Source organism: Bidens hawaiensis, unplaced genomic scaffold (genome assembly GCF_021521415.1).
Source record: "Bidens hawaiensis isolate Kalapana, Puna unplaced genomic scaffold, B.hawaiensis_p1.1 tig00041885_1, whole genome shotgun sequence".
NCBI lineage: Eukaryota > Viridiplantae > Streptophyta > Magnoliopsida > Asterales > Asteraceae > Bidens > Bidens hawaiensis.
The window spans coordinates 106,225-125,622 of record NW_027497430.1 but is presented as its reverse complement, the minus strand read 5'-3'; the positions used below and the strand labels follow the sequence as shown (position 1 = coordinate 125,622).

The window sequence follows — 19,398 nt, the reverse complement described above, 5'->3', positions numbered from 1 at the left end:
TAATGAATAAAATAAAATAAAAAGTTCTTGATTGATATCTGTACGTGCTTGTTGAGTATCCAAAGTTAGAAAAATCCCTTTAAATACTCAAAGAAAGGAAAATCATGATTAGAAGACCTTGAACATCATAAACGGATATGATTTTCATTTTCATGCTCCCCTAATCATTTTGGATATTTTCGAATTGAGTAACGGGATCCTCAAGTTACTTTATATACTCAATTTATTCGATTGGTTAAGATACTATTTTACTATTAAAATAAGAAGGTAATGTTTTCCAAGAAGTATAGGTTGATAAGAGGACAGAGTGATTCCATGATCAGCATTTAGCAATTGATAATTATTATTTGAATGGCTAGCAAAAGAACTATTAATATAGCGTGGAAGGGTAAATTGTAATCTGACAATAAAGAAAGAATATTTGGAGGATGAGGAGGGAAGCATCCAATGTTGAAACCAAACCAATGATTAGGAGGATATTGATGTCATTTTACATGACTAATGCACATGCTTAGCACGGACCCCTCATTGCACGTGAACATTCTCCTGGTTTCAATGCCCCAACTCGAACCTCACATGATCGATGCCACACCCCCTTTCGTAATCTATTATTATTAACATATTAATTTGGTTTCATTGATGAAGTTTTAAAACATAAATTTCTGTATTAATTATAATAGTAGTGTTATCCCCCTCCTCTACATCAGCAACCACCCACATCCGAATTAGAGCTAAAATCATACTTTGAAACCTATTATACTCTAATGCTAAAAATGTTATAAATTCATCTTGATTTAAGACCCAGATAATTATGACAATGGTTGTTATATGGGATCTTTTGTCTTAACGCTTAGTTAGCAACGCTAACAACGGTTAGTGTTATATCCCTCCCATTCACATGAACAATCACCCACATTCTTATTAGTGTGCTAAAATCATACTATTATTACGGTGTTATTTATGCATAGTTTTTTATTTATATTTACTTTCTAAGATTCAAACGCATGATTTTTGGGTGTTTAAGAGACTTTGTCTTCGTTACTAACCGTCAACTCCAGGACTAGTTAACTAGTTATCCTTAATTAAAGTGCCAAAATCTTACCTTAAAACAAATATTATACTCTATGTATATTTTGCCACATTAGAACTTTTGTTACATTTTTTTCTTTTTTTCCCTTGCAGTTTTGTAAAGCATGCAAAGAATATATATCATAGTATGATTTTGCTAATAGAAATTACATGACTAGTTATTGTGCTTTCATCTTGTAAACACGTTTATAATAATGGTCTTTGAATTCATCATTTAGAATATATATATATATACATATATATATATATATATATATATATATAGAGGAGGGATATTTTGAGAACCTTGTTTAGTTGTAAGAACTTAAGAACTCCATTCTAGGCCATACATTTAATTAAATTAATTTGAATATGTGGTTGAGATTAAATCTGACAAAAAAGTCAAAGTATGAGAGAGAATAAATATGTAACTGATTATACTAACTTTTACGTCCGTTACACTTGTATAAAAAGTCGACTCGGTGCGTAAAAAATTCTGTATTTTTTTACATGTATGTAACCTACATATATTACGCATGTGTAAAAAAAATTCGGAAAAAAAAATCGTTACACTAAGTTCTTTCGAGTTCTTAAAACTCAAAGGGTTCTCATTTGAAATATCCCCTATATATATATATACACACACATTACGTAACTAGATATTAAATAAAAATATACATATGTGTATAGATATAACATGAATGAAAAAGGAAAAAAAAGTCTTGACGTAAGGCCTAGATAGGTTGTTATCGACCTTTTGTATCTCAACGTTCGTTAACTAACGTTAATAAAACTCAAATAGCTATTGATACTTGATAAAATTAAATAATTTCAAATGATATTTATTGGTTTTTAAGTTTTATTTGATATATAATACAATTGTTTTGTCATAGTAAACGATATTAAAGTGAATAAAATTAAAATGAAATGAAATCTGAAAAAGAAAAAGAGAATGAAAGAATTAAAGAAGAGAGTATCCAATGATTATACACAAGGTGGGTGTGTCTTGAAGTAAAGCGACACGGTGACGCACACGAGTGCTAACTTGGCCCACGTGGCACATGACATTTTGTCCCCCCTTCTCACGTGACAACCCTTCTAAATTTTGGTTTTAACTTTTATTTTGTTTACTTAAGATTGTTACTATAAGCATTTTTTGGATCGAGCTTGAAAAATGTTTATTGGCCTATTAGCGTTTTTAAAAAGTTAATTAGTTAAAATGTGTTTGTCAATCATAAAAATCTTTTTTATTTAGTTTCTTGAAATTCTTAAAAAACAGTTTTTCAAGAGCCTCAAATCCTGACTTTTCAAAATAACTTTTTGTAAAAACCCAACCCCCGGTGCGGAAGCGTGAATAACGGTCGTTATAAACGATGGAGCTCGGATATGAGCAAGGATCGAATCGTATTCGCTCTTGAAAGGGGGTTTTGGACGGATGAGTGGCGTTTGGGAGAGAGCCTGAATCGATTACAATTAACAATAAGCTGGATGAACAAAGATATGCAATCGATTCACAAATTTAAAGAAGTGGCAGTATGATTTCATTCATCAAAAGTTTGTCATTACTAATCACTCATACATACACACATACGTAAAATTAAGATCAGCCACCTCCAGGAGAGCTCATCCTGGAGGCGACGGCTCCCTCAGAGAGATAAACCCTAGATCTCACACAATACACAATACACTCATTCACTCATACTAGACAAATTAACAAATAACATCTATTTATACTAGTCTAGCATGTCTTGGTCTTCAAGCCATCCACCCTTGGTTGAGAGCAAAAATATTAATTATTTTTCACCCATAATAATAATAATTCGATGCGTCGGTCTAAAATATAAGTCCCAACACTTTTTGAAAAAGCCAACAAGTCAATAAACATTTTTCAAACTAAATCTCAAACATGCTCTAAGTAAACAACCGACTAATAATTTAAAATCATTCAATTCGATTATAATCATCATTATTTCTATTTCACATATTAGTTAAAATAATAATGCACAATGACACCGAGGGAGATTGATAAGAAGAAGCAGGGGTGAGAAAAACCAAACCATAACCAAAAATCAAACCCACCATAATCGAAATCAACCACAACCGAAAAAATGGAACCCTCCTTGTCAACTCTTGATACTAGTTCAGACTTCCATGTAAGCAGTTACCTTCTTTGAGTGGAGAAACTGATAAAATTTGAGCAGAAAACACAAATTTTATTTCAACAAAAACAAAAAAGATACAAGATTCAATCACAATTACAATTAATCTACTAATTATCACAAAACTAAAATCTAACAGTTCTAATAAAAAGAAACAACAAAGAAGTAAAACATTTACAAGATTGAAGCACCGTAGATGTGACAACCCCAAATGTAGGGTAAATATATATATATATATATATATATATATATATTTAAAACTTATCGTTAGATACTGAACATCACGTTGGTTGAAGCAAACCGTATGTCGATAGGCTTGGCCCAAATAGGAACAAAACGAATCGAGACTCGTTTAACCCAGATGAACCCGAAACCGATAACTCAAAAAAAATCATTCCAACGAGTATGTAATCTTACCGGGTATCCAAAATACATAACGCAGACATCAAACAACATTCTATATTATGTCCGGCCACCGAATCAAACACAACAAAAACCGAAATATGAGTTTTAAGATCCAATAGGTATTTCAAATATGATCATAAACTATGCTTTTATAAAAACATTCCTTTACTTTATCCAAAAACTAATAAAAAAAATAACAAAATATATTATATCTCAATAATAATAATAATAATAATAATAATAATAATAATAGTAACAAATAAATGAAATATCCAAATCAAATTTCTGGCACTCCTCCTGCTCCCCAATCCACGTCTCTTCTCTGCTGCACCAATGAGAGTTCTTGCATGTCTTCACAATCCAAGAAATCCTCTGTTCCCAAATCTTCATCTCAGCCTTTATATCAATATACTGATCTTCACTTCCTGCAACACCTCAATCCTTTGTTCTCTTTCTGAATCAGCCAAGAAACACCAAAGAAATCTGCAGCCCAAACTCTCCCTGTGTTTGTGGATACTGCCCGAGACCAAAGAAAATCCGGTAATTCGTTGTCATAAACTCATTCTATTCTGATTCTGAACCCTATTCGATTGTTTCTGGCACTTTGGTCACATACAGCAACCCTAACATCTGTATCCCTCTTTGTCCTGCTCGTGGAATCTGTCCAGAAGCAAGGAATTCAGGCTACCTGTAAAGCGCACCAGGTACCACAGCCCGTATTCATTTGTGTTATTCTAAACTTTGACTCTGTGTTAAACCCGTGTGTTAAAACTTGTAAACAAATCAGTAAATAACCTTGATTAAATGTTATCTCAACACTTGTTAACGAACATATTAAATCCGATTAAATGTTTTGAATATTTAGAATCTACCAACAAAAACTATGTTTTTTCTTTTTTAAACTAACAAACGGGTCAAAATCTGAACTTTAAAATTTTGTTTAAATGGTCAGAATCTGCAGAACTAAATACTGGTCCGAAACCTTAAAAATAACATATCATGCAGCCCCAAAACGATGGCCAAATTAATGGCCATTCAGTAACTCATTTAAGGACGAACTATTTCAAAAACCGAACAAATAAGCGACTTTTAATATCTGAACTGTTAATATAATTTCCAGAAGTTAAAATCATTTTATTTTGGTCCTTAAACCTGGAAAAGAACCAAGCCAAAAACTAATGTTAAACCGTGCGTTAAAATCCTTTCAAACCAACATTCGGTGATATTTTTTTTAGGCAAACTAGTTTGAAAACCCCACCGATAAGTAACCACTTAAGCTGCTGGATTTTTACATAATTTCCAGAAGTTAAAATGGTAAAACCCGCCCTAAAAACTGCACATGATCAGCCCTAAATAATAACACCAAACCGCATATTAAAAACCTTTTAAAACTCGCATTTTGTAACTCGTTTGACCAAGAAATAAGCCCGTAAACCTAAATAAGAATACAACATTATAATACAGCTCTAAAATGATATTTTGAAAGAAAATGAACGGACCCGGAAACTGTTTTCGCGAAACCTCGTTTTAAAAACCGAACTAGAAGCTAAATGGGCCAAAACCGGGTATGTTTGCATTAGTGCAGCCAAGAGCATGATTTTAAAATCCGAGGAATGATAAAACAACTTATTTTGATCCATCATAACTGGTCTTAACGAGTTTGATGGCTAAAAGCGGGTTTTTGTTTAAAAAGGGTATTTTTGGAACAAAGAATCGAGTTAAACCGTAACTTCCGGAAAATATTAAAACGAACCTTTAAAACAGTAGGTTATAATTTTAAATAGGGATATATAAGCTATGAAATGTTTAAGGAAAATTGGATTTACAAAACGGGCCCGTTTACAAACTTTAAGTGTTGTTTCGTTTAAAACCGAACGGGCTGGTTTTTAAGACTAAAACGCTTCAAAAAGGTAAGATTCATATTTTTTTTCCAGAAAATTAAGTTTAAAATTAGTATAAATGTATAAAACATTTTATGGAAAAACAACACCTCTTTGGACAAGATTTGGCATTTTACCGCTAGTTGCGGTGAACCGACATAAACCGAACGAGCAGTTTCAAAAATACAAAATATACATATTCTAATATTTTTTTTCCAGTAATTATATTAGATTAAAGTCATAATTTTAGTGTTTACTTATTTTCCTAAAATTAACCAAGTTTTAAACCCGGTTTTCACCAAAACGAATGTCAAACGAAAGCGCGCGAACTAAGTCCTTAAAGCACTAAACTTTCTGAATCCTCAGACCTGAAAATAATATGTTTTCATATACCTTAAGTCTCTGGAAATTTTGGAATATTAATTACAAGGGAATTTGTTTATGCAAACTATATTTTTAAGGCTTATTGTTAAAAACCGACAACATCGATGACTACCGGTATTGTTAACTTTGAAAACCCGAGGTCTAACGCTTCCAACCAGAAATGATTATGCTATTAAAATGAATAAATTATATAGTTTTTATGGTCATACGGTAACCCGCAACCGAACCTAAGGCCCGAACCTTCTAAATATAGAAACTTTATTAAAACCCGGTCAAGTAAAACGAGATAACTAACACATTTAGAAGTTAGACTAAATACTTGAAAACATATCATTGACATTAGAAAATTGTATAAGAGTAAACTTTCCATAAAAGGAAACTTTATCCACCGGAAACTTAACACTTGGGCCAACGCTTAGAATAAAATACCCGTTTCACCGTTGAACCTTTGCCAAGGTTGGAACTAGTGGAAATAAATATTTATAACTTATTATTTACCATAGGAACCACTGCTTACGGGAAGTCGGCCGTTGAATTACTTGGAGCATTCGGTGAGTCTCGCGTGTAATCCCTTTTTACTTTTTTGGGAACTAGTACATACTCCTAAACTTTTTATATGGTATGGAATTATCGGGGTATTTTACTGCTAATTTTTTTTTGTCCCAATCTTTACACAATCATTAGCCCGAGGAAATGGGCCGAAGGCTTGTATGGATAGTACTATTTGGGAGACCCCCACGCACAGTGACCCTATGTTGGGTAAACCACACTGAGATCTGCGGATCATTGTGGCACATAACCTACTTGTTTGATTATTGCTTTTAGCAGGGCAATAGTCCGGGACGGTTTAACTTCTAGTATGAGTTGGGGATACTTATGCTAGTTGCAGGTTTGATTGTTGACTTGATATATGTTATACCATGATGTGTCAATCTTATTATTATGCGTCTAAACTCACGAGCTCACCAACATTATGTTGACGTATTTTAGTATGTACTTTTCAAGTAACTTAGCCATTGGGGAGAGGAATCCGGTAATGCCCTAGTCGCCTTAGCGAACCGTAGAAGCCTTGGTTCTCAAGAATAAGTAATGTAGTCATTGGAAGACTATTTGATAAATAAAGATGTAATCGTTAGATGACATCCTAGACTAGTTAACGGTGCTATACAACTAAGACAATTTAAGGATCATGGTTGACCCGCTTGTTTTAATTGTACCTTTGAATTTGCAAACTCTTAGCATGTTATAAAATTCTTTTAAGTTTATTAATTTTTAGCTGCCCATGATTGATACCAATTGGTCATGGCTAGCCCCCCCTGGGTCGGGTGTGACAGTAGAATTCGTCAATAGATTCTCCTTTGATTGAAGATTAGACAAACTAGAGTTTTATATGAAAGAAAACTGAATGCGATTACGATCCATCTCTCGAGGTGAGAGAAGTATACACCAGGTTGTTAGCCTCTTGAGCCCTTCATCATCTTTAATCCTTGAACTTTCCAGCATATCACACTTTTAGTCCTTTATTCCAAGTTTAACAATATGAACTTGTACAATACTAATCATACAATGAGTGAAAATTTACATATAAAACCTATTTGAATTGATATTTTAACACCCCTCCTCAATTCAAACAGGCTCAAATGGATCATTTAACCCACAAGTACTTATGTTGTTTAACACCCAAACCCTTGGTAAACACATCGGCTAACTGCTGTTCAGTATCAATTTTTAAAGCACTTAGAAATCCAGTAGTTATTTTTGTCTTAAAAATTGCAAATCAATTTCAAAATGTTTAGTCCTGTCATGAAAGATGGGATTGACACTTATTTTTATAGCTGCATTATTGTCACAAAACAGTTTTATTGGTAAAGTGGAATGTATGTTTAAATCAGCCAACACTTTTACGGCCCAAATCAGCTCACTTGCAGCACTACACATGGCCCTATACTCAACCTCAGCTGATGACCGAGACACGGTCTCCTGCTGTTTGCTTTTCCAAGATACCAAAGTATCTCCCAAAAATATGCAAAACCCAGTTACACACCTTCTTGTAGCATGGCATTTGCCCCAATCTGAATCCACATAACCTTTTAAAACAAGTCCAGACTTATCATTTTATCAACACACCTTTACCAGGTGAACCCTTCAAATACCTCAACAATCTAAGTGCAACTTGCAAATGAGAATTAAGTGGAGAATGCATGAATTGGCTCAGACAATGCACTGTATAAGCTATATCTGGTCTAGTCAAAGTCAAATATATAAGTTTACCAATCAATTTTTGATATTCTGTAACATTTTTAAGTTCAAAATCATTTTTGTCTGAATTAGCTTTATCAGTTACTACAAAAATTTGTTCAATAGGTGTACTAATTGGTTTACTAGCTATCATACCAAAACTCGCTAGTAATTCCAAACAATACTTTCTTTGACACAAAGTAATCCCTAATTCAGATCTTAATACTTCAATACCCAAAAAATATTTTAAAATACCCAAATCTTTGATTTTAAAACAAGAACTCAATGCTAGCTTTACCTTTCTTATTTCATTTTCATCATTGCCTGTCAAAACTATATCATCAACATAAACCAATAATACAACAATCACATTGTTCACGTATTTCACAAATAGAGAATAATCACTAATACTTTGTTTAAAACCATCATCAAGTAAAACTTGTGTCAACTTTTCATTCCACTTCCTAGGGGCCTGTTTCAACCCATATAAAGATTTGACCAATTTACACACTTTATTTTCATATTTGTTGAAAAAACCTTCAGGCAAAGTCATGTAAAGATCTTCATCTAAAGAACCATACAGAAATACATTATTAATATCAAGTTGGTATAGATTCTAATTACTATTAACAGCTACCGTAAGTAAAATTCTAACAGTAACCATCTTTGCCACAGGAGAGAAAGTCTCATCAAAGTCTAGACCTTCTCTTTGACTAAAACCTTTGGCCACAAGCCTAGCTTTATATCTCTCAATCTCACCTATATTTTATCTTATAAATCCATTTACACCCTATAGGTTTTCTACCCTTAGGTAATTCAGTAATTATCCAAGTACCATTTCTATTCAAGGCTTCCATTTCCTCACACATGGCATCTACCCACCTTTTGTTTAAAATAACTTCTTTATAAGTTTTAGGTTCAACATCTTTATCAAGAACAGAAAGAAAGCAAAAAATTTTCTTTAGAAAGATTTGAGTAATTAAGTACTTTTTCTAGTCCATATTTTACTTTACTATTCACAACAAAATCATTGAACTTTTGAGGAAAAATAGACTGTCTATTAGACCTTCTAATATTATCAAATTCATTTTAACTTGTCCCTTCACCCTAAGGAGTACTAGACTCTATTGACTCATCAATTGACCTATCAGATTCATCTACCTCTCTCCTTAGATCACTAGGACAACTAGGATTAGAACTTGTAGAACACCTATCCTCCTGATTGTCTAATGAGATATACATCTCATTATTAATGGCTGATAGTGTCTTAGTTCCTAAATTTCCAGCAGTCACGTTAGGTCCAGAAGGTGGCTGATTATTACTATGATCATGCTGGTCTAAATCCCTCTCCTCATCATTGGGTGATTCATCGGGTTCAACAAAAAAATCGAAGATCTTTAAACTGTCTAAGAAATTTTTTTCAGAAATATCAGCTTTAGTTTTAAAAGGAAAAACTTGTTCATAGAATTTTACATCTCTCGAAAACATAACCTTTTTATTATCAAGATCATACAATTTATACCCTTTTTTTGTGTTGGAATAGCCTATTAAAACACTTTTAAAAGATCTGCTTTCAAACTTAGAATTCGGATGTAAATTTGTGTAAAAACATAGATAACCAAAAGACCTTAAATGGGAAAGAGAGGGTTTACAGCCAAACAAAACTTCAAAAGGAGATTTACCATTTAAAACAAAGGATGAAGTCCTGTTAATTAGATAGGTAGCAGTTAGAACACATTCACTCCACATATAAAGAGGTATCCCCCCTTGAAACATAAGAGACCTAGCAACATTTAGAAGGTGTCTATGTTTCCTTTCTACTATCCCATTTTGTTGGGGAGTATAGGTACAGGAAGTTTGATGTATTATTCCATTTTCAAAACAAAACTTTTCCATTTGATTATTAACAAACTCAGTTCCATTATCTGATCTAAACATTTTTACAGTTTTACCAAATTGATTTTTAATAAGGTTAACAAAAATGTTGATTGGTTCAAAAACTTCAAATTTAGATCTCAATAAAAAAAGCCAAGCAGCTCTAGAATAATCATCTACTACTGTAAGATAACACTTATATCCTTCTTTAGTAGTAACCTTAAAAGGTCCCCATAAATCTAAATGAATTAAATCTCCTAGACTTGATGTCTTATGATTACTTAAGGGAAATGGTTCCCTAGTTTGTTTGGCTTTGTGACATATATCACATGGTCTCACACCCTCAATATTCTTAAGATGCAAATCATCTTTAAGAACTTTTAATACTTTAGGTGAGGGATGTCCTAGTCTACTATGCCAAACATCATAAGACACACAACTATAGCCTATACTAGATCAATTACTTTGAAATAATGTCTCACCTCTACTAATATCTTCAAAAAAATATAAACCATCAACAGGTTTACCAATCATTAGGATTTTCTTTTGAAGGGAATCCTGAACATAACACACAAATTCATCAAACGAACATCCTACCTTATTATCTTGACTTAATTTAAACACAGAAAGAAGATTGACATAGTAATCAGGAACAACTAGCACATCATGCAAGACAACGTTATCAGATAACTTTAAATTTCCAATTTTCTCAATTTTAGCAAAAGTTCCATTAGGATGTTTAACAGACAAGTTTAAATCTTTTACATCAACACAGTTAATCATGTTATTATCAGATTGCCATGTGTTGATTTTCTCCTGAATCTACTACCCAACCCCTTTTGAATTCAGATTTATTTCTTAAAGAAGAACAACAAATAAAATGACTACTATTTGATTTAGCATTACCTGCCATATTATCCAAAGTTTCCTCATTTTTCTTTTCACTAATAAGAGCAAGCAATTTAGCAACCTCATCTGTAGAAAAGGTGTGAGTAGAAGAAGCAACATTGGAACCAATATTAGTTCCAAGGTCATATTTGTTTAAATTTGAAGAATTATTTTTGAAATTCTCTTTTCGTTTGTAACTTTCAGGATAACCAATTAACTCAAAACATTTTTCAATTGGATGGCCATTTTTGTTACAATGAGAACATTTAACAATTTGATTTTTAGCAAATTTCCTTTTGTTATCAAAAGTTTTTGCTACAAAGACAGTAGCATTAGTTTTATTATTTGAAATTATACTCCTATGTGACTCTTCACTAGAGATTATAGCAAAAGCATTCTTAACAGAAGGAAGAGGGTCTTTGATAAGAACATTAGACCTAACAAGTTGATACATATCATCTAGGCCCATTAAGAATTGCATCAGTTTAATTCTTTGGTTAAAGTCTGCAGTTTCATGTGCAGCACCACAAGTACATGTGGGAAGGTTTGCCATAGAATCAAACTGATGCCACATTGAATTTAATTTGTGATAATAGTCAGACACAGAAGATCCACTTTGATTTAAGGTTGTTATTTTCTTATGTAAATTGAAAATGACAGAACTATCAATCTTTTGATAAGTTTCTTTTAAATCTTGCCAAACAACAGATACAACTTTAGAAAAAATTTGACCTACATATAATTCCTCAGAGATAGAATTTAATATCCAAGACAAAACTATTGAATTACACCTTTCCCATTGTTTGCTAAGTGCATCATCACCAACAGGTTTCACGCAAGTACCATCTACAAAACCTAGTTTGTTTTTAACAAGCAAAGCAAGTTCCATAGAGTTTGACCACATAGAATAATTCTCAGTTCCTGTTAATTTCAGATTGACTATAGCCAAATTACTAGTATCACTAGGGTGTAAATACAGTGAATCTCCAAAATCCAGCTTGCTAATTAAGGTATTATTTTCCATTTCAGAATCAGAGTTATTAATAGATGTACTACTCACAGAAGAATCGTCAGGTAGAGGAATATCTGCCATAAACTGATACACACACCCTAAAATGCAAAGGTGTTAAAACAAAGATGAAACTTAACAAGATAGATCAGAACTAGTGCTTATGAGAACACAATGTTTAACAAAAATAGCACCAATCTAAACAGACAAAACAAGAAAGAAAGTACGACAAAAAACCACACAATCAATTAACCTATGACAATTTCAGTAAAGAACACAGAGTGCGTAGATATACTCACAAATGATAAGAACAGAATCACTTACAGTCCATGTTTCCAAATAGAAAGGATTTCGAAAGTTCTTACAGAGCGAGTATGAAGAAAGAATATTGAGACAACCAACCAATTGATTGTAGATACAGCAGAAGCCGTCTTTCCAAGAGCCAAGTACAACACGAAAATTGGCAGATTATGCAAATTTCCAATAGTCGTAGAGTAATTCACCAAACAATTCCTTCAATCTGTAAAATAAAAGATCACAGTGGGAAAATGATGATATCAAACGAACAAAGAACCACAATCCCAAGATCTAGCCCACACGATCGGAACAAACCCTAGATCTATAAACCCTAGATCAAGAAATCAAAATAGTATTTTTTTTTTAGAAAATACATGAATCAAGAGCTAATGCTCTGATACCATGATAAAATTTGAGCAGAAAACACAAATTTTATTTCAACAAAAACAAAAAAGATACAAGATTCAATCACAATTACAATTAATCTGCTAATTATCACAAAACTAAAACCTAACAGTTGTAATAAAAAGAAACAACAAAGAAGTAAAACATTACAAGATTGAAGCAGTGTTCAATAGATTGAAGATTAGACAAACTAGAGTTTTAGATGAAAGAAAACTGAATGCGATTACGATCCATCTCTCGAGGTGAGAGAAGTATACACCAGGTTGTTAGCCTCTTGAGCCCTTCATCATCTTTAATCCTTAGCATATCACACTTTTAGTCCTTTATTCCAAGTTTAACAATATGAACTTGTACAATACTAATCATACAATGAGTGTAAATTTACATATAACACCTATTTGAATTGATTTTTTAACAGAAACGTGTGAGTTTACTTTGTGAATAATGTAAGAGCAACTACGTGATCTCAATAGCTCACGAATGCATTGAATAGTCCCTGAATTTCCATCTTATGGTAACTTCAGTTTTCTTTTATTGTTAACTGAAATTAAAGACTTATAATGTAACACTCTAGAACGAATTCCACAGCGACCATGGATATGAGACATTCTTGGTTAATAAGAAATTTCCGCCTCAAATATCCCCCAACGTGTTTTATGCTTAATAATAATGGATAAGAGGACAACTTCACAGTTAAGCTATTCAAGAGTAGTACAAAAATTCTGGGAAGTCTCCACTTGGGTAACCAAAAACAAATTCGCTAGCTCTTCGTGTGCAAAGTGAACAATACTAGTGGTACGAGAGACAAGATGTTACAAATGGTATCAGAGCCACTCATGTGTCATTTGGGATGGTAGGGCAAACATCATCAAGCATGGCAGTGGCGACCCTGAAAATTCATGTGCCCCGACCAAGCCGGAAAAGATATGTTCCTTACACCTTAACGAACTAAATAAATGTATTTTTTTTAAAAACGATGATTAAAATTATAGCAATAAATATAACAATTATCAAAATCATGGTATTAGAATGAGTTCATCATAGCAGTGAGCTTATAAGTTTTCTAGTATCTAAAACTATATAAATAATATCGGGAATTTTTTAAAAAAATTTGTGCCTTCGGAAAAAAACGTACCCCGGCTGGAAACCTGCATTGCTCCTCCCCAAGGCCTCCTCTAAAGGATGGTGACTCCCCAAGGGTATCGTGAGGGACAATGGCAAAGCTTGGACAAAACGCAATGGGAGGGATGGGTGAGTTTTTTTTTTTTTTTTTTGAAGAAGGGGGGGGGAGGCTCGAGATGTATCAAAAATGGATGGTAATATAGTAAAAATGGTTGTTTTGTACAGTTAAACTAAACATGTATGAGATGTTTTGTTTGAATTTACAGAAAGAATGATAGTTGATAAATTGTAAAAGATATCATATTTAAGCATCTAAAATCACGAATAACCATGAAAAAGTTCTAATTGCTAAATGCTTTCTAACTTTTTCACAAAATTAATCGACTATTGGCCCACAGTCTTACACTATTAAGCTATATGTTTAAGCTTGTAAACACATTAAAAGTTAAACTGTTCTCGCTTGTGACTTTGTTGTCTTGATGACCAGTCAATATGTATTAATATTTTCAAAATATATAATTTTTGTTTTTGGAACAGTCCAAATATGTATTTAACTCTAGCTAATAACCTAACCAAGTGTTCAAGCTAAAAAATGAAGTCCCATATTATATGTAACCGAGTCAACTTCAACAACCAAACCTTTTTGTTAAGAAGTAAACCCCATATGTTATGTGGTTGGAAGCAAAGATGATGTTTTAAAACTACGTCATGCATTCATACTCAGTCTCATACTCGTCAATACCCGTTACGTATTACCTTTTAATTAGGTGTATGGGTACGAGCTGGGGTGGCTCGTGGGACAGAAAAAAATAGAAAACAAGTTAAGGCTTTAGGCCCACACTTAATTAAGGCCTCCAAGTAAAAAAAAACATTATATATAGATATATTATAATGGTAAAGTAAACTTAAAGTAATGCATTGGTGTTGTGTTAGGCTTGGTTGTTACAAAAGTATAGGTTATGAGTTCAAAACTTTAAATAAGAAAATTTTTGTTCTTAACAATTGTCATGAAAAGGCTCCAAAATCTTGTTTCGATTTAGGCCTCCACATACGTTGAGCCGACCCTGGGTACAAGGTATGCCCATATATAATTTTATGTAGTTAAAAGTTACTGTATATATTCCCGTTACATTAAAAACATGATTTTAGACTAACATAAATCCCGACTTGAGATACCAAATTAATATTCAACTACGATTCTCTATTATTAACAACTCTCTAACTTTTTAAAAATTTCAAAGTACTACTTACCATACTTTAAATAATTATGAAAGATATTCGGTTATAATTCGTGTAAACATGTACGGGATCGGTTTCGGGTAATCGGGTGGTAATGTGTATTACCTAATACCCTACGGATCTCAAACCAAGAGGGTTTTCACGATTAATCTCATACTCAATGTCACTAGTTGTTTCAAATGTTATGGTTTCACGTATGTTTATGATTTTTTTTCTACCCGAATGTGTGTTTGTTACTTATCGGCTATTGCAGAACATATCCAATTTGGTTTGTAAAATACATTTAGTTTTAATTTGTTTGGATTAAAAACTTACAGTTCTATATTTGATGATGTAATCGAAGACTGGTATTTTGCTTTGGATGCGATTGTCATCAATGTAACTTATAATAGTGTACTTGAGTGTTCTCGTGCTCTTTGGTTTATTGGCATTGGAGTTTAAAAAAAATAAGTTATGAAGAATATGATGATTTTATAATTTCAATAAGAGGAAGGACTGATAAGTGATAATACAAGAAGTTCCAAAAACACAAATGGCTGTAAATATAAGAGTTTAGGGACGATACGAAGAGATCACTTAAGCAATAAACAGTCCGGGGATTTTAATCTTATAAATGCTGCTTAGTTTCTTATCGATGGAGTGATTCTCAATGAAAATGGGGTGGGCACATCTGCTAAATACGTGAAAAACCATGCACACACGTGAAAACCCATTTATACATAGAATGAGCTACACGTAGAAATACGACCAACACACTCAAGGTTGCCATAACCACGTGGGAAATTCCCACAACGTACATTCCAAATAGTATTAATTCAATTAAAAAATTTGAGGTGCATGTATTATTTATAGTCACCTTTTTTAACAGATTACCGACTGAAACATCTATCTCAAAATAGTCTTTAGTGACAACTTTCTTAAAGCATGGGTGATAATCTTATCATAAGTCTTGTCTTTAGAATTAGTGACAAGTCATTGATGGAAAATTTGCAGGAAAGCGATTACCACGGGCAAACACCTGATAATCCGTTGTAAAATGGTTTCCGTCAATAACATCAAAAAGTTGGCTCAAAATCTCATCGAAATTTTAACCGTGTCCATGATCTAACGGGAATTAAACACGCATATATGCTGGTTATTTGTCGACGGTTTTTGAGGGATTACGGAGTTTTGGCATTTCAAACGTTTATTTTTTATTTTTGGAATTTGTTGCTGCTGATCTATCCGTAAAGTTTCGGTGATACATATTTTCTTGAATAACCGTAATATTCGTTGTCATACTAGTATGATATGATGCATGGTTTTCTCAATAATTACGAAACACCATCTTTTTACTTATCATCTAGTTTAGCCATTTTGGGGACATAATCTATAAAATAAAATATATAATTTGTTTGGTATCATCAATCATGCAAAAGGCATGCTCCCAATAAGAAATGCCATTATTAATTGGTCTACATATTTTCTATACAAGTTTTATACACTAAGATCTCTTGTAGTGGAGCGCCATCCCCATCCTATGAAGCCCCATAGCACTGAGAACACCGACCCTATGGTGCCGGGCTTTCCTTTCCTGATCAAACATAGCCGTTGTAAAACGGCTAGACTTTTTTCTTAGTTATTTTATTTATCATCATCCTCCATATATCAAACATGTCATTTTTTTAAAACACATCTTCTCATTCTTTCATTTTTTATTAAACTTAAAATAAAACCTTCCACTCTTTACCCACAATGAATCCATTCAACCTTTTCATGTTCAGTTTTGGACAATTTGTAACCAACCAATGCCCGAACACCACCCAACCGAACACCACAACCGACTCAACCGAACATCACCAAAGCGAGTTAGTCATTCCCCACCTACCCGGGCCGGTATGAATTTCAGCCCTAACATGTTGTCATACATGCAATATTTAGGGATGCCCACCAATGTACCATCCGGTGTTTTTAACCACCGACTCATCCGAACTTCCCAACAACACTAGAGGAGACGGTTCCAGAGACGCAACTCGATTCGATGCTGCAAGATGACCCGGAGACACAACCCGGTTCGAGCAAAGTCGGACGAGGACGGCCACAAAAAAGAAAGACGTGACCGAGCCTCGTTCTAAAAAAACAACTCAACTATGGATCCCCGAGGAGTAGTTGATTAATAATTCTTTTTACTTACGTACTAATTTTTCTTAAACAAAATATTAACAGTTACTAATATGTTTTCTAATTTTTTTTGTTGTAGCCAACTATCAAAAATTAGCATTTTTTGTGTCACGCCCCGACCTGCGGCGGAATGCCGGGGCGTAACGTATAGATTGCTCAAAACACATGTGACAATTATTAAAGTGGCAATATTATCATTATCATATTAAATCTTAAGTACACAAGTTTGAAACAGAAATAACATCATAATAAAGCAAACTAACCATCACATCATTTTATTTGAAATAACCTAAGACAATCTAGTGTCTTCGATGTTGATAATTTCATCACACATTCATACATGTAGCATATATATAAAATAAAAGTCAACTAAAAATAGTTGGTAAATTTCCTACAAGTTGTTATATAAAATAATGTGAGGCAAAAACCATACAATTCCATGAACATGCATATTAAACAAGCAAGTAATGAAATATGTAAAAATATCGATGATGCCCTTTTCTATTTGACATAAAGTCTAAATAGTAAGGGGAGCGTATGATCATACTTATTGAGGCTACTGCGGCTATGAAGCAATAATAAACCAAATCAAACATGAGGCATAATTCATACAAGCAAATACTAGCGTACAAGTCCACGATGTGAATTATAGTTTGAAGCAATGAGGCTAAATAATTCTAAGTGTCTTGCTAGGTTATATAGGCTACCTCCAAAACATTTAAAAAAAAGGGTTTAAGAAACTCACTTGTTAAGTAGCATAAAAAGAAAAAATAAGCAAAGATGTTTTAAGCGGGTGAACCGATAAGATGTTCAGCGAGCGACCCTAGATAAATAATTAACTAGAGGAAGAATAAGAAAGATGACCACCGTGTTTGGTTTATAAATTCTTAAACGGAAAAGTTTGTTAAAAATCTAAATTTATTCTATTTTTATAAGTTCAGTGAAAAAGGTTAATTACTTGATTTATATTCAATTTATTTTAGTTTTAGGAAAAATATAGGTTATAATATTTATTAGTTAATTTTAATGAGCTTGGTTCATTTCCGAACCGAAAATTATTTAAGAAAACAAGTTAAATGAGTAGTTCGTTTCTGGTCAGACATGAACCCGGTTTTGAGTCCGGTTTATGTTTAACATATTTGAAATGATAAAATGAAGTGACATGTTGGTAAGGTTTAGTTTGGTTTTATTAGTTTTGCAAACATTAAAACTTGATACACAACCATGGCTATTGACATAAGGTGACAACATGGTGATGATCACACGATGTGTTGTACAGAAAATAATAAATTATCCTAGAATGAAATAACAAAGAAAAAGAATAACTTGAATGGTGGTCACACTTTAACTTTTGCACTAATGCAACAAGCTAGAGAGCAATTGAGTGTAATTTGAGGTGTGGCAAAGTAATAGAAGATGTATAGGCTGATATATATAGGTTATAATATTTATTAGTTAATTTTAATGAGCTTGGTTCATTTCCGAACCGAAAATTATTTAAGAAAACAAGTTAAATGAGTAGTTCGTTTCTGGTCAGACATGAACCCGGTTTTGAGTCCGGTTTATGTTTAACATATTTGAAATGATAAAATGAAGTGACATGTTGGTAAGGTTTATTTTGGTTTTATTAGTTTTGCAAACATTAAAACTTGATACACAACCATGGCTATTGACATAAGGTGACAACATGGTGATGATCACACGATGTGTTGTACAGAAAATAATAAATTACCCTAGAATGAAATAACAAAGAAAAAGAATAACTTGAATGGTGGTCACACTTTAACTTTTGCACTAATGCAACAAGCTAGAGAGCAATTGAGTGTAATTTGAGGTGTGGCAAAGTAATAGAAGATGTATAGGCTGATATATATAGGCCAAAAATTGTTGATAACAAGATCAAACTGAATTAAAGAGTGTGCTAGTCAAATGGCTAGTGGGGCTTGGTTCAAGGGAAATTAATAACATTTGACCAATTGGTAACTCTAGATGGTGTTTATCAACTAGGAAGTGATCTAGGTTCACCCAAGACTAGTAAAAACGAGTTAAAAGACTAGAAATCGAAGAGGAGAAGATTATAACGTTTACCAGCAAGGAAGACTGCACATGTAGCTCGTCGCGTAGCACGACGAGCTAGTCTGCCCTCCTCGCGTGACCCGACGAGGTCAGCCAACGGGGTCAAAATGGACCACGCCGCGTCGCTCGGCGAGCTAAGCGGTGCTCTCCACGTGACGCGACTTGCTTCAGGGGGAGAAAGTTTGAAAAAATA

At 33.2% G+C, this 19,398-nt stretch overlaps 1 protein-coding gene across 1 annotated transcript; it reads right to left on the bottom strand.

Annotated features, from left to right (window-relative positions):
- Nucleotides 1-8,006: 8,006 nt before the first annotated feature.
- LOC143593292 (uncharacterized) lies at nucleotides 8,007-12,237 on the bottom strand. The gene is made up of 5 exons (XM_077072966.1): nucleotides 12,231-12,237; nucleotides 10,916-12,007; nucleotides 10,492-10,767; nucleotides 9,253-9,540; nucleotides 8,007-8,701 (listed from the first exon to the last, which is right to left on the bottom strand). The coding sequence occupies exons 1-5, from the start codon at nucleotides 12,235-12,237 to the stop codon at nucleotides 8,007-8,009; spliced, it is 2,358 nt and encodes a 785-aa protein (XP_076929081.1).
- Between the last annotated feature and the right edge of the window lie 7,161 nt (nucleotides 12,238-19,398).